This window comes from Crassostrea angulata, chromosome 5, assembly GCF_025612915.1.
Source record: "Crassostrea angulata isolate pt1a10 chromosome 5, ASM2561291v2, whole genome shotgun sequence".
Classification (NCBI taxonomy): Eukaryota; Metazoa; Mollusca; class Bivalvia; order Ostreida; family Ostreidae; genus Magallana; species Magallana angulata.
The window spans coordinates 45,498,434-45,512,738 of record NC_069115.1 but is presented as its reverse complement, the minus strand read 5'-3'; the positions used below and the strand labels follow the sequence as shown (position 1 = coordinate 45,512,738).

Here is a 14,305-nt window from a genome sequence, read left to right as displayed (position 1 = left end):
AACAGGACACGAGCTTTGTTTACATGACAAAGAATTGTGAGCCCTGTATCTTGCTTTTAACTATACTACTGACTCTAAAATTTCATTCGATAATTACAAATGCATTCCTAAAGCATTGTAAATAATATAAATAGCAAGATAGAATTTGACCAAAATCGTGACCATGCCCCTTTAAGATCGCCATAGATAAAGGTCATAATGTTCTAGCAAATCAAAAATAAACCTGCAAGTGTACATTTTGTTCACTAATATTTCTGAAGTTTGCTCTGTTTACAAGTGATGCATAACATGCAGGACCTAATCATAAACCTAATCATTCCTTGGAGGAAACCAAACAGTTCCCTTTTCTAAACATTCCCATGATGCAGTTTGGTTTGTTATGTTCTTCATATATAGGCGAATGTCTTTAACTTTCTAAGATATTTGGTTTGTATGGAAAATTATTTGATGCTGTAATTGCAAAAAATTAGGACCATCCAGCTTTAAAAGACTTGTAGAAAGGGTGCTCCATGTACAGTATTTGCAAATGATGTTTTGAGGAAAATGAAATACAGAGTGAAATTTTTCCCAGAATCTGATAAATATTTAATATGCAACTTTTCATTTCAGTTTATTTTGAAAAGGACTTCTTCCCAGGGCCCTACCCGAAAACAGAAGAAGAGAGGCTAAAAGCAGCCAAGAAATATGGAATGCAGCCCGAAGATTATAAGCCGTGGGAAAACCATGATAAGTGGGGCTCGGGGGATTACCCAGAAATTCAGCCAATTGGAGAGGATCTGAAATCAGAATATGAAGTTTGGGACGACAAATCAACTAAAACAAATTTTAATGAACCAGTAAGCTTTAAGCTATCATATTTATATTACTCACTTTTTATGAAATCTTCTTTTTATTGAAAGTTGAATGACCTTGGTAATGATACACAGATCTCCTCTCCTCAAATCCCACTTTGAAATAGTATTTCATGAAACTCAGTACAATATTTGTACAATATTTGTCTGATGTGTACCATTAGAAACTTTATTATATACTTGGTACATGTATAAAATACATGGATTTTGCACCCATGATGTGAACCTTAAGGCATGTATCTTCATCAAATCCCTTGTATTATCACCCTTTATTTTGACCCTTTTGTCACATCCTTTATTACACCTCTAAAACACCTTTGCACCTTTGATACAGAGTACCTTGGGTCTTTTTCTCTTATTCGGTGCTAATTTGTAGGTTGATCTGTGAAGTCATACCGTAAATTCCTTATTTTACGCGAGTACTTAATTCCACGATTCTGCTGTTTTGTATCAAATTGCGATAATATAAAATCGCGAGCACCAACTTTTTGAAATGATTTCCTATAGTTCAAAACTGTCTTGAAAATAAAAGCGAGATTTTAAAATCCACGAGGGTTGCTTCTTGCGATTTTACGCGGATATTCGGATATTAATTCTGTTTAATTAGGAAACTACAGTAATATGAAAGTTTTATCATAGATGACGTCACAATACTTTTGAGCACCAAAATGATGACAGTTTTGAGATTGGAAATCTATGATGAAGCTTGGAAAAGGTTTTTCACATGAAATTTTTAAAAAATATAGAGTAATTTATCATTTTTATTCAAATATTTATTGAAACAAAAATATGTGTCAAAATCTGTATCACACCGCATATACTGTACTCTTGACGGATATGAGCCCTCTGGCCCTGGGATCTCGAAGCAGTCTTGGACTTACTGTAGATTGGCTTACTGTAGATTGGCAAATAATCACAATGGTTTTAATTTCACTATGTTTGAACCCCTCATGAATACTATTACGTATTAGTTTTCATCAACGTTTCAATGCTTATATTCTGGTCAATTGATTTTTAAGCAGCGTGAAATTAAAACCATTGCGATTGGTACTTTAATAGAAATTGTGAAATTTTAAATTCGTGGATTTAAAACGACTTACAGTAAGTCAAAATTTGTTTGCTGTCTTATTGTTTAGTGATTTTAAAAAAACAGAAAAATGTAATGCTCATAAGAAGTGTAAGAGAGTTGGAGAGAGAGGAGAAATATAGAGAAAGAAAAATGGAGAAAGAGGGGTTCTTGGAGAAAAAAAGGGTAGAGAGAGAAAGATAGGAGTAGATGGATAGAATGTTAGCTGCAGGTCTGTAGCTTCCGGTCTGAAAAAATTTGGATAGACAACCTCCCTGGGAGCTACAGTGCCTCCTATAGTAAAAAACTGCAATTTACGGCGCACTACATTTACAGCGCAATAACAAAATGTATTTCAGTTCAACTAAACAACATTTCACATCATGCGCCGTGACCTCATTTTTACAGGATTAGATTCTATATATTATAATTTTTAGAAATAAAGAAAGATATTGACTTTTTTTTTGCATTTGTTTGAAACCATTGCTAAATTAAGGCCTACCAAATTTAGTAATGATATAACGTTAAGTAACATAGTTATGACAAAAAATTTTTTGATTGACCCTCATAGCTCCCAGGTCGTCCATCCAAATTTTTTTTCAGACCGGGAGCTACAGACCTGCAGGTAATAGAGAGAGAAAATTAAAGAGAAAGAGAAAAAGTATTTAAAAAAGAGAGAGAGAAAGAGGAGTAGATAAAGAGTTTGTTGTCTGTCTGCATCTCCAATGACGGTCTCAAAAACCCAAGGACAAGGGAGCCACCTTCTTTGCTAGTCATTCCTTGTTAAAAATCCACTAGTGCTGTCATTTTTAACTAACTTAGTAACAATCTTTATGCCTAAGTCTGCCTTATAGCAGTCTTAAAATTCAAGACAATATTTCTGTGCAAATTTATTGACTTAAGTCTGACTTAGATTCAAGTCAGTTTAATGATTCCTGAGAGCCAGGCCTTTGGCCCACTTGCTGATTTGGAGTCTTGGGGTGAAATGGGATGTAATACAGATTTTTTCATGTATTATTCTCTATTTTCAAAATCCTAGCTGTCTCACAATGTCAATTTAAACAGCCTGTGTACTGTGGAATCATTTAAATTTGTGGGGGCCAATTTTCGTGGGTTGTGGGTTTTTTGTCTATTCATAGGAATGTTAATTCGTGGATGTGTCGGTTTTCAGTTTCATTAAAAAGTAGTAAATGAAAGAAGCCTACAGATTCAAGAAATTTTGAAATACAAATTCTTTTAATGATGTTTCATAACAGTAGATTGGTTTTGTAAAACAAACTTTTCTTACTTTACTTCTAACACTTTTCTCATTATTTTGTAGCTGCCAATGAGAGAGTATCACTATACTGATCGTTTTGACTATGGTCAGGATCTCTACCCCTCCTCAGAGTAAGTCAAAAGAAAGAACAAGGTTCACTTGGCAGGTACAGTGATGTGCCATAGTCCCTGAAACGTTCTACTTTCCCATTTTTTCATATGCTCATGGTGCACTCACCATTAGCTCACAATGCATTTACCTTGCATTCACTTGCGCTCTGCTCTGTTTGCCCTTATGGTGCCTTCACAGAGCGTTCATCTAGCTTGCATTCATCATTCATTCAGCATTCACTTATCGTTCAGTCAGATAATATTATATTAAGGGTGAAAACAGTACATACTATATGTAGTTTATTTAGTTATTTTTTCCAGATTACCAACAAAACACGATTTAAGGATACCTCCCGAGGCACTCTGAATAAATTGTTTATCTTGAATTCACATAGCATTCACATATCGTTCACTTTGCGCCTGTGTTTTGCTCCGTTTATGCTCTGTGTTCGCTCACCATTCATTACTGCTCACCATTCAATTAAGAAAGTAGAATGTTTCTGGGACTGTAATTGATGCTACTTTTTTCAGTAGTTTTTAGGTCACCCAAGTTACTGAGGTGACCTAATGCAATTGGTCTTTGTCTGTCGTTGTGCATCGTTCGTCATGCATCGTGCGTTAACAATACTACATTTTTAACTTCTTCTGAAAAACTACAAGGTCAATTGTTACCATTTTTGGTGTGAAGCATCTCTATGGTAAGGAAAATCTAAATTGTGAAATTCATGGCTCTAACACCCCCAGGGCACCACGGGCAGGGCCAAATATGCAAAAACAGCCAAATTTTCAAAAATCTTCTTCTCTACTCCCACACATGTGAGGAAAAATCTGAATGCATGTTTATGATATCCATGAAGCCCTCTACCAAAATTGTAAAATTCATGGCCCCCTGAAGAATGAAGCTGTGTATTAAAGTTAAGATATTGTGAAAGTTAATTGAGTTATCTTCCATTGCTTCGTCATAATAAAGTTTATCTTCCCTTGCTACTTCATAATGGAGTTATTAATCATTAAATGTAATTAAGAAGTTGTATGATTAAAAAACTATGCAAATATTTTTATTTATTGAAACAAAAACAGTTTTTGAAGTCTTTATATAAATAAATAGACTCATTAATAGTAAAATATTAATTGGCCAACCAAAATCACTGATAAACAGTGCATGTAAAATGATATTGGTATAAATACGAGATGGTGCGAGTTTATAAATAAATAGTGCATGTAAAATGATATTGGTATAAATACGAGATGGTGCAAGTTTATAGTTAATATGAAAATTCAGAAGTTGGAACTGATATGTAGTGATACTTTGATTGTTAATTTAATATTTTTTTCTCTTTTGTGTTTTTAGCTCACCTGAGCTGAAAGCTCAAGTGAGCTATTCTGATCACATTTTGTCTGTCGTCCGTCTGTCCGTAAACTGTTTACATTTTCAACATCTTCTCATTGTGACAAGAACTACTGGGCCAATTTCAACCAAACTTGTTTGTTTAAATGCCCACTGGGAGAGTTTCTGTCTGCCGCTTGGGATGGGGAATAGAAGGTTCTTTTAATAAAATATGTCTACTAGCCACCTTGTTAGCTCACCTGAGCCAAAGGCTCAAGTGAGCTTTTCTGATCACAATTTGTCCGTTGTCTGTCGTTGTCGTTGTCGTAGTCGTTGTCGTAGTCGTTGTCGTTAACTTTTCACATTTTCATCTTCTTCTCAAGAACCACAGGGCAGATTTCAACTAAATTTGGCACAAAGCACCACTAGGTGAAGGGGATTCATGTTTGTTCAAATGAAGGGTCACGCCCTCTTTAAAGGGGAGATAATTGAGAATTATTGAAAATTTGTTGGTATTTTTCAAAAATCTTCTTCTCAAAAACTATTTGGCCTGAAAAGCTAAAACTTGTGTGGAGGCATCCTCAGGTAGTGTAGATTCAAGTTTGTTCAAATTATGGTCCCCGGGGGTAGGGAGGGGCCACAAGAAGGGGATCAAGTTTTACATAGGAATATATAGAGAAAATCTTTAAAAATCTTCTTCTCAAAAACTATTAGGCCAGAAAAGCTCAAATTTAAATGGAAGCATCCTCAGGAAGTGTAGATTCAAAATTGTTCAAATCATGGTCCCCGGTGGTAGGGTGAGGCCACAGTGGGGGGATGAATTTTTACATAGGAATATATAGAGAAAATCTTTAAAAATCTTCTTCTCAAAAACTATTAGGCCAGAAAAGCTCAAATTAAAATGGGAGCATCCACAGATAGTGTAGATTCAAATTTGTTCAAATCATGGTCCCCGGGGGTAGGGTGGGGCCACAATTGGGGGATTAAGTTTTACATAGGAATATATAAAGAAATCTTTAAAAATCTTCTTCTCACAACTATTAGGCCAGGAAAGCTCAAATTTGAGTGGAAGCATCCTCAGATAGTGTAGATTCAAGTTTATTCAAATCATGGCCCCCGGGAGGTAGGGTGGGGCCACAATAGGGGGATGAATTTTTACATAGCAATATATAGAGAAAATCTTTAAAAATCTTCTTCTCAAAAACCATTAGGCCAGAAAAGCTCAAATTATAATGGAATCATCTTCAGGTAGTGTAGATTCAAGCTCATTCAAATCATGGTGCCCGGGGGTAGGGTGGGGCAAAATGGGGGGATCAAGATTTACATTGTAAATTCAAAATCAGAGTCCCTAGTGGTAGGGCGGGGCCGTGATGGCAGTTTGAATTTTTACATATATAGAGAAAATCTTTAAAAATATTCTGGGAAAGTTTTTCGGTCCAAAACTCAGTACTTAGTGTGAAAGCACAGGTTATGCAGATATAAGTTTGGATCTTATATCCATTTACATTGGAATATATAGAGAAAATCTATAAAAATCTTCTTCTCAAAAACAGTTAGGCCAGAAAAGATCAAATTAAAATGGAAGCATTTCACGTTCAAATGAAGGGCCATGCCCTCTTTAAAGGGGAGATATTTGAGAATTATTGAAAATTTGTTATTTTTCAAAAATCTTCTTCTAAAAAACTATTCGGCCTGAAAAGCTTAAATTTGTATGGAGGCACCCTCAGGTAGTGTAGATTCAAGTTTTTTCAATTCATGGTCCCCGGGAGTAGGGAGGGGCCACAAAAGGGGGATCAAGTTTTACATAGGAATATATAGAGAAAATCTTTAAAAATCTTCTTCTCAAAAACTATTAGGCCAGGAAACTGCAATTAAGGTGGAATGTCCCTCTGATAAGAGAGATAACTTCTGTAGAAAATAACATCACTTTGTTTCTGTTAATTCACAATTATTAATGCATGTAACAACAAGGGAGGTGGTGCATGGTCCCAATTTATGCTGGAAGGCGATACACTTATTTGAATTTGAAGATAGAAAAAGAAAATTAGAACTGAACCCCATGGCTCTTTTGAAGCAGGGGGGCAAAAAAGTAAAGAAAACTTTTACAAAATATTACAAGAAATGTGTCATAATGATAAAGTATTTATGAGGCAATATCTACATGACTATTCCTCCCCCTCTCCCCTCCCCCCTCCCGATGGATTTATTCTTTTTTTATATATAACTAAATTTTATGTACTTGTTCAGTACATGTACGGTACATGTTTGATGTTTTAGGCCAGAGAGTATTTGGATTGAATATTTTTATTTCTCTATCTATAGCTCGTTCACAGAGCTGAATGAATTATAATTGGGAAAAATGTGACCAAGACAATTACAAATTCTAGACTTAGTTGAAATCGTTTAATTAAAATTTATAACATTTCAAATGTTTAAAATTGAATAAAGCTTTTCTATTCTGAGGGAGCAGATATGGGAAAACAAATTGAAAAAAAAACTAATATCTCAGCTCATTTGATTCAAGACAGTATATCCCTGTATTGATATCATACCAATTACTGGAAGATTATTCACTTGATCCCCTTTTCGTGTTACGTAACAAAATGCTCTGGTTTACATTTTTAGGATTTCTTAAATATATATATATCCATTTACTATTATCATATCCAAATTTAAAAAAGAAAACCTTTTCTGAAATTTAAGAAACTGTGGCAATTTTTCTTGCACTGTATGTATAACATGTATGTAAAACCTTCAATAGTCTATGATAAAGAAAGATGACTCTTGCTGATTGAAGCAAATTTTGCTGCAAACCTATACAACAAAGTGCTATTCTGAACTGAAATGCAGCGCTTCAATATGTTTTGTAATATGAATTGAAAATGTATATATATAGCTATATATTATTTTCATATACATTTTGGATTTTTAATTTTATGCTGCGATGGTAAAATTTTGTTTTTTCTAATCACTATGTCTAGTTTTCTTCATATTATGATTAGACATTTTATCAATTTTTGAAAAATCTAGCAGCGCTTCATCACTTAAAATTTGTTTCATATGAGGCGAACATTTTTTTTTTAATTGGATTACGGATTTTTTATTTTAAAAATTGGGTCGGTAGGTCGAAAAAAAAAAAGAAAAAAAAACCTGGCAAACTTCAAAGAAACAAAATAAGTCTTATGTTTTGTTTGATTTTTTATTTACTATTCCATGTACACATGCTTAAGTGTGTCTTTGGGCCACTTTTAGGGCATTCCGAACCGCAGGTCTCACACCTCTACTGACACACGATTTACAAATTCAGGCCTCTCACACCTATTTTTGGTACTGGGGCCGGGGCCAATGGATTGGGAAAAATGCAACGTTTTGATAGAAATTGGGAATTTTTTTCCTTGCTTAATGTACAGTCCTATGAACAAAAACCAGGGTATATTGATAGGATTTTTTAAAAGTTATTTTTTTTTTAAAATTATTTTTAAAACTGGGAACATGTGTGTATAATAAGGAGAAGGAAAAAAGTGTATTTACAGTGTGTGATACAAGTTTGTTACTGACTGAAGATGTAAAATTTCCCAAAAGGTTTTTTGTGTTTAGTAGCCTGCTATATGTCAAATGGCATAGAAAATAATAAAAGTTTTTTTTTTAGAATTTAAAAAAAAGGTTATCTTATTTTTATTAATGTAAAATTTAATCTATATTTGTATTTATACCTTTTACAGATAAATGTTTCCTGATTGTGTTAGCCTATTGATAATATTTATTAAATCAGTCTCTGTACTTCTGTGTATTTGGGGTATTAGTCCAACCCATTGACCCACTTACTACCGTTTTGTAGAGGATCTAGATCTATGGGTGCTAGTCACTTCGCCCCAAAGCCAAAGCGCCCCATGCACGAGCGCCCCAAAATTTTTTTGGAACGCTCCAAGTACAATTCACGAGCGCCCCAAGTGTAAGTCACGAGCGCCCCAAATGTTGTTTATTTCATGATTATTTTTTTTCACGTGTATGTCACGAGCGCCCCCAAATGGTTTTTTTTATATGATCAATTTTGTTCACGTGTACGTCATGAGCGCCCCAAATGGTTTTTTTTTTCATTATTAAATTTTTTTCACGTACGAGCACCCCAAAGTAATAATTGGAATGTTATGAGCAAAATTTCCCAATGCTCCGAATGGTAAATAATGTTATTGTTTTTTACGAGCGCCCCAAAATAAGTTTCGTTATAAAATATTATGAATCAAATCTAAAATGACTTGTTTTCAAGTGCTACACAAATTGCTATTCTTGCTCTTTTTTTTGGAAGGGGGGGGGGGGGGGTAAGTTTCGATGTAGTTTTCGAGTCATAAGCTATTGTTATTTTTTTTCTTTCTTTTTTTGGAGCGCTCTAAAATAAGGTTTGCTATACAAAAATAAAAAATGCTGATGTAAAGCGATGACAAATATTTCCGTAAACTGTTTTTTATACAAAGATCAAAGCATGAGCCCCGAAATTGATATTCATCAATCAATATCAATCAAACAATATGGCAATTATCTACCTAATTGACTGTCTCCTAATTACCTTCCAACGCCCCCCCCCCCCCCCCCCGTTACGTCACATATCGTCCATCCAGGGTGTTGGGTGTTATTCCTTCGTTGACATTCGAACGATGGAGAATATAATAATTATGCCAATATTTGTAAACAGGTCTGTTTATTGCTCCCTTTATAAATATCACGTTTCCTTTTGGTGTGTTTTTGTTCATTATTGATAATTTCTATAAAATACCGAACACAATCAATGTATACATACAATACACACAGTGATTATAGTACATGGTGTACACACATCTAATCAAAGGGGTACGCGACGAAGCCAACGTCTCCCGCGTGTCTGGGTATGTTTTCTCCTGATACCGTGACAGGATACCCCCTCCCTTGACACCTTTTAATGTTTCCGAATATCCCCTTCTATTACATCATCGTCAGTTGTCTTCGGAAGCTAATGTTTTAACACATACGGTATATGTAATACAAAATAAATAATGACACACCCGTCCCATTGGCTCTATATATCACTGCAAATACAATTATAACATTTATAATACACATATTAGGCATTGGTTTTTTTCTTATAAATAATGATTGACTGTAAATGTAAGCTTAAAAAACATATTTAGAGGTTTGCGCGGAAAATTTGAGAGTAGAAGAACAATTTGTGTTGGATTATATCTGACATTATTAAAAATTTCCTTCAAAAATAAGAATACTTTGTACAATTCAACAGAATTGGTGCGATCGAAATTTAAAAAAAATGAGGTATGTATTTTGGGGCGCTCGGAATAATAATGTGTAAGTTTAATGAGATTCCATCGAAGATTAATAAGGACTAATAAACAAAACCATTTTGGGGCGCTCGTGAAATTAATCCAAACTTGGGGACTCACACACCAACGTTGATTTTATTTCAAAATAGAATAATCTCATTTGGGGGGCGTTCGTGTAAATGATGCTTATTTAACGTAAAAGTGAGATTCTCAAACATACATTTTAAAGCAAAATCAGGTTTCAAATATTTATTACACATGTAGTCAAATATTAACTTTATAGCAACATAGAATGCTGATTTGAGAGCAAAGTTAAAAGTTATCAGTTTTGGGGCGCTCGTGGAAATGATTTCCTAATCATAAGATAGTTTTCTTACAAATCGTAGGCAACTTCAGGGCACGTTCGTAAAAAAATAATCCAACAAGATTCTATGCAGAAAGACATAATCAGGATAATTATTTTGGGGCGCTCGTGAAAACGATCCCGATTTTAGTACAATATTGGAAAATCCAATTTTGGGGGGCTCGGGCAAATTATTCAAGACGTAAGGTGTAATGATACAACAAGATTCTATGCAGAAAGACATAATAAGGAATATCCTCTTGGGGCGGTCGTGAAAACGATCCCGATTTTAGTACAATATTGGAAAATCCAATTTGGGGCGCTCGTGCAAATTTTCCAAGACGTAAGGTATAACGATAATTTTACTTTGGGGCGCTCGTGAATACATTTTGGGGCGCTCGTGAAACGTAATTGGGGCGCTCCAAAAAAAATTTGGGGCGCTCGTGCATGGGGCGCTTTGGCTTTGGGGCGATACGACAGTAACCCAGATCTATTTAGACCAAAAATTTTATAATTATTTTAACATTTACTGCAGAATTATAAACTACTAACAGCTTATCAACTAACCGTAATATCAGAAATAAAAGTAAATTAATAAACATCGTTTTTAAAATTACACCATCTCTGTCTGAGGAAATTCTGGCTAAGTTACCGATCACAAGAAACAGTTTACAACGCGATAGTGTTGCACATATTCACAGTGCCTTTATGACTGCTGAATATACAATATATATTTAGAATAAGTGTAGTTTTCTTTTAAGTTACTTTATTAATTTTAGGCGATCTCAAATTGGGGAAAACACTCAATTTTGGGGGAAAATATGCCTTTTCACGTTGGGAATAGGGCCGAATATCGCCCCCAATTAAAGAGAATCGAGAGGCCTGAAATTGGTCTTACAATGAAATATTGTTGCTTTAACTGATGCAAAATGTCTCCATCATATATCGTACTTCTGTCTGACGACTTTATCATGTTTATTTCCAAAACTTTGAAACATAATATGTACGTGGGTTCTTACACTTTCAAGAACTTCTGACACCGCTTGCCCCCAGTATGTGACAACACTGTTTCAAGGTCTTAAACGACAGTTTAATGTCATTTTTGCAAATGACAGATATGTGAAAGTATGCCATTTAAATGATAAAACACAAACCACCGTTAGACAACATGGCACATGTGTGATAGAGAAGTCCGTATTCCAAACTCGATAAATTTTAAAACTGAAAGTGTAAAAGTTAAGGTAATTTTTTCGTGAATGAAACCAATTTATGTGGTTTTTATTGATATTTTTCACCAGCCATTTTATTTTATTTTTTGTATTTCTTTAAATTTATGTCGGTCAGTAAAAAAAAATTTAGAAAAGTGCATTTTATTTTTTTTCTAAAAGTCAAAAAAATTCGGTCGGCGGATCCGTAATCCAACTAATAAAAAAACGTTCGCCTGAATCGATTAATATTGACTTTGATGAAAATCAATATGAAATTTTTAAAAAAAAATGTGTAGCAAAATTAATAGCAGAGGGATATTACACCTTAAAATGGAAGCATCCTCAGGTAGTGTATATTCAAGTTTGTTCTAATCATGGTCCCTGTGGGTAGGGTGGAGCTACAATAGGGGGATCAAGTTTTACATAGGAATATATAGAGAAAATCTGTGAAACTCTTCTTCTCAAAAACCATTAGGCCAAAAAAGCTGAAATTAAAATGGAAGCATCCTCAGGTAGTGTAGATTCAAGTTTGTTCAAATCATAGTCCCTGGGTTAGGGTGGGGCCACAATGGGGGGGATCAAGTTTTACATAGGAATATATAGAGAAAATCTTTAAAAATCTTCTACTCAAAAACTATTAGGCCAGGAAAGCTCAAATTTGAATGGAAGCATCCTCAGGTAGTGTCGATTCAGGTTTGTTCAAATCATGGTTCCTGGGGATAGAGTGGGGCCACAATTGGGGGATAAATTTTTATACAGGAATATATAGAGAAAATCTTTTAAAAAACTTCTTTAAAAAACTATTTGGCCTAGAAAGCTCAAATTGGCATGTAACTATCCTCAGATAATGTAGATTCAAGTTTGTTCAAATCATGGTCCCTGGGGGTAGGACGGGGCCACAATGGGGGATAAATTTTTATATTTTATAGAAAATCTTTAAAAATTTTCTTCTCAAAACTATTAGGCCAGGAAAGCCCAAATTTGATTGGAAGCATCCCCAGATCGTATAGATTCAAGTTTGTTTAAATAATAGTCCAGGGGTAGGGTGAGGCCACAATGGGGGATGAATTTTTACATAGGAATATATAGAGAAAATCTTCTTATAAAAGACTATTTGGCCAGAAAAGCTTAAACTTGTGTAGAGGCATCCTTGAGTAGTGTAAATTCAAGTTTGAAAAATCACAGTCCCTAGTGGTAGGGCGGGGTCGTGATGGCGGTTTGAATTTTTACATTGGATTATATAGAGAAAAAATCTTTAAAAATATTCTGGGAAAGTTTTCGGTCCAAAACTCAGTACTTAGTCTGAAGCACAGGTTATGCAGATTTAAGTTTGATGAAACCATGATTCCCTAACGAAAATTGGGGGGGGGGGGGGGGGGGGGTATATAGGAATAAAGAAAAATCTTCTTTCAGGTACAACAACAAAAGGGGCTTGGTATTTACCCCCCAAAAAAGAGGTGGATAAAAATTGGCAGATTTTCAAAAAAATTTTAGCAAGATCTACTGTACTTAGTTGTCCAGATATTTTGATACTATAATGCTAATTTGATCAGAATTAAGGGAATTGTTGCTCAGGTGAGCGATGTGGCCCCTGGGCCTCTTGTTTACATAGGTTCAATATGCCAGTAAAAATCTTTTTCAAGATGATTTGTCTGTAATCTTAATATTCATTTTAAGCATAAATAAACAGTTCCTAACAATTAACACATTCATTTTAGGTCTAAAACTGGAATTTTCACTTCAACGTTCAAAATGTAAACAAAAGCTTTGTTTACATAGTGAGGAACTGTAAGCTCTGTAACTCGCTTTTAACTCAACAAATGACACGCAAAGTTTGGTTGCCTATTAAAAATGCCTTACTGAAGCATTATAGATATTAAAAATCGAAAAAATAATTTATGACCAAAATAGTGACCATGCCCCTTTAATTTAGATATTTAGTTTTTCTTGAGAACTGTTATGCTAAATGTGTGAAATGACTATACTGTGACAAAAAGGGATCAATGATAAACAGAATATCCAGGGGATAAATGTTTTTTTTTAAATACAGGATCTGTTAGACTACGTTGTCCATATTTTTTGGTATATTACTCCGTAAAGCTGATTTTATAACGTCTATTGTTGCTTAGGTGAGCAATGTGGCCCATGGGTCTCTTGTTTTTATTGTCTTTGCTTTTTTTTTTTATTTGAAATTCTGTATTACATATTTTTAGGTCACCTGATTCACTCACTGACAGGTGTCCTATTGCAATTGGTTTTCGGTCCGGCTTTGAGGATCTTGTGTTAACAATTGATCATTTATTAACTTTTTTTTTTAAAAACTTTGCAAATTCTTTTCAAATTTTGTTTGATGCATCTTGGGGGTAAGGTGAATATAAATGTAAATTTCATGACTCTTGCCCCACAGGGCCCGAGGGCAGAGCCAAAATCTTCTTTACTTTCATACAACGGAATCCATTGTTATGTCGACCAGGAAGCCCTCTACCATTTGAAAACTTTATATATCCAGGGATAGAAATTTTGACCCTAGGGCGGGGCCAAAATAGTCATAAAGTGTTAATGCATGAAATGTTTAAAAGTTTTCCTTTTCTTCTGCTGATACTGAATAGTATCTGACTGCATATATTAAAGACCATTAAGCATTCTACCAAAACTGTAAATTTCATGTCCCTCAAGGTAGGAGTTCTGACTTTAATATTTAGTTTAGAATACCGGTACGACATATGTTAGTATTTTATTTTAAAAACTTACTCTTCTGTTCTGCTGTTGAATTTTGATTAAAGAAATGAATACATATTTAGCAAAGAGAATGAATGAGATTTCAATCAAAGTT

The 14,305-nt window shown here is 34.4% G+C and overlaps 1 protein-coding gene across 1 annotated transcript in view; it reads left to right on the top strand.

Moving 5' to 3' along the window:
* Positions 1-14,305, top strand: part of LOC128184496 (NADH dehydrogenase [ubiquinone] 1 beta subcomplex subunit 8, mitochondrial-like) — a 34,201-nt gene that overhangs the window by 11,334 nt on the left and 8,562 nt on the right. Inside the window, exons 2-3 of the mRNA XM_052854010.1 lie at positions 610-836; positions 3,239-3,306. Coding sequence (XP_052709970.1) covers positions 610-836; positions 3,239-3,306 — 295 coding nt within the window. The remainder of the gene's footprint in view (positions 1-609; positions 837-3,238; positions 3,307-14,305) is intronic.